The sequence below is a fragment of the Aplysia californica genome, unplaced genomic scaffold (genome assembly GCF_000002075.1).
Source record: "Aplysia californica isolate F4 #8 unplaced genomic scaffold, AplCal3.0 scaffold00065, whole genome shotgun sequence".
NCBI lineage: Eukaryota > Metazoa > Mollusca > Gastropoda > Aplysiida > Aplysiidae > Aplysia > Aplysia californica.
Window position 1 is genome coordinate 1,070,566 of NW_004797335.1, and position 1,486 is coordinate 1,072,051.

At 42.2% G+C, this 1,486-nt stretch overlaps 1 protein-coding gene across 1 annotated transcript in view; it reads left to right on the top strand.

Moving 5' to 3' along the window:
* Positions 1–24: 24 nt before the first annotated feature.
* LOC101861877 (SEC14-like protein 2) overlaps positions 25–1,486 on the top strand; it is a gene marked incomplete at its 5' end in the record, with an annotated part of 15,356 nt that continues 13,894 nt past the window's right edge. Inside the window, 2 exon segments of the mRNA XM_013079819.2 lie at positions 25–176; positions 1,258–1,426. Of these exon segments, the coding sequence (XP_012935273.1) occupies positions 25–176; positions 1,258–1,426 (321 nt within the window).

The following is a 1,486-nucleotide window of genomic DNA, read 5'->3' on the forward strand; positions in this document are numbered from 1 at the left end:
GTTTAAAATGTTACCCCTCACCAGGAAGAACTAAAAGCGAAAGAAGAAAAGAGGCGGAATAAAAAGGTAAAGTCGCCTAAAATCTTCCCGGAGGGAAAAGAGACGGAGATTCCAAAGGAAACACACCAAGACAGGCTACTTCGGCACCTCCGATCTCGTTTACGTCCTTTGGCAAGGTAACCTTGTGTATTGATGGCTTTCTCTAGCTCAGTGAAGGATCAAAGACCTTTTGTAGGTTTTTTTTATACTCTATACACTATCATGAATAGTTCCATTGTAAAGTGATTATGATAATAACATGTACACCCCAAAACTGGGCGTTCTGAGTTTTCTCAGTTTGGTTGTTGGGATCCTGTAGATTTTTATTTGTAACTTCTGATGGGTGTTTGCCTAGGCTTACTCAGATAACTTAGGTGTATACGCAGTCTGAGGTTTGTTTCGTCCTGCTGACCGGGTGTCCTGCCGATGATAACATTCTCGTTTATAAACTTAACGAAAACTGCGTACGGTACTTTCGTAAAATTGGAACCAAATTCGGAACCAACATATCAATATTATTGATATGACGGCACATGGCCCTTTTTATTTATGTTTTTTGAAGATCACAAAATGAAGTAGCCTATTTTTACCAAAATTCCATCATCTATTATTTTCATATCACAAAGAGGACGGACAACTGTCAGTTCTAAGTGAACATGTAATACATTTACTTCCTTTAGTCTACCCCCATATAAGATAAATATTATGATATCATGCATGACTATGACAGGAAAACCGTGGTTCGAATCCACAAGCTTGGTCCTATAGAAAAAAATAAAGATGCTAAAGTCGGGGGTCCAATCCCAAAGATAACATGTACCTGTATTACCTGTCATGGACAACAACGTCATTGCACACCCGACAGGTCCATAAGTGCTCAGTTCCTCTCAGCACTGAAGCCCACAAGGTATCCATACTGATTGTTCCTGTGGCTGTCTGATTATGGCGACGTCTTTCCTTTCCAGATAATCGTTCCTTTCTGCCTTCTCATAATTATGCTACTGGAATTGCAGCAGTGTCAGGCAAAGAGGTCGAGACCTGGAAAAGCTTATCTAATCTCTAAGAATAAGATATAATTTCTACAGTGTTCACGGAGGCTTTATCCACTTGCATAACAATTCAGTCACCACTCAAAATACTTCTGCTGGAGAAATACCGTAGTACAAATATAATGGTGCCAAATTGACAGACAGTAACCGCCAGCTATTTCCATCGAAGGCACCCTGTGTTCGGCCCCAGACTAGACCAGAGCGACAACGCCTTGATCAAATGGCTCGACGCAGCAGAGAACAACGTCTTTCTTGCCGCCAGCAAAATCCGGAAGTGCCTCGAGTTCCGCCGAGACATGGAGCTGGATGACATACTTGTGAACTTCGACCCACCTGGAGTAAGGCCTCCCTTTGTCTTAGGTTTGATTTTAACAGTCAGTCTTGGGGCAGACCCCCCC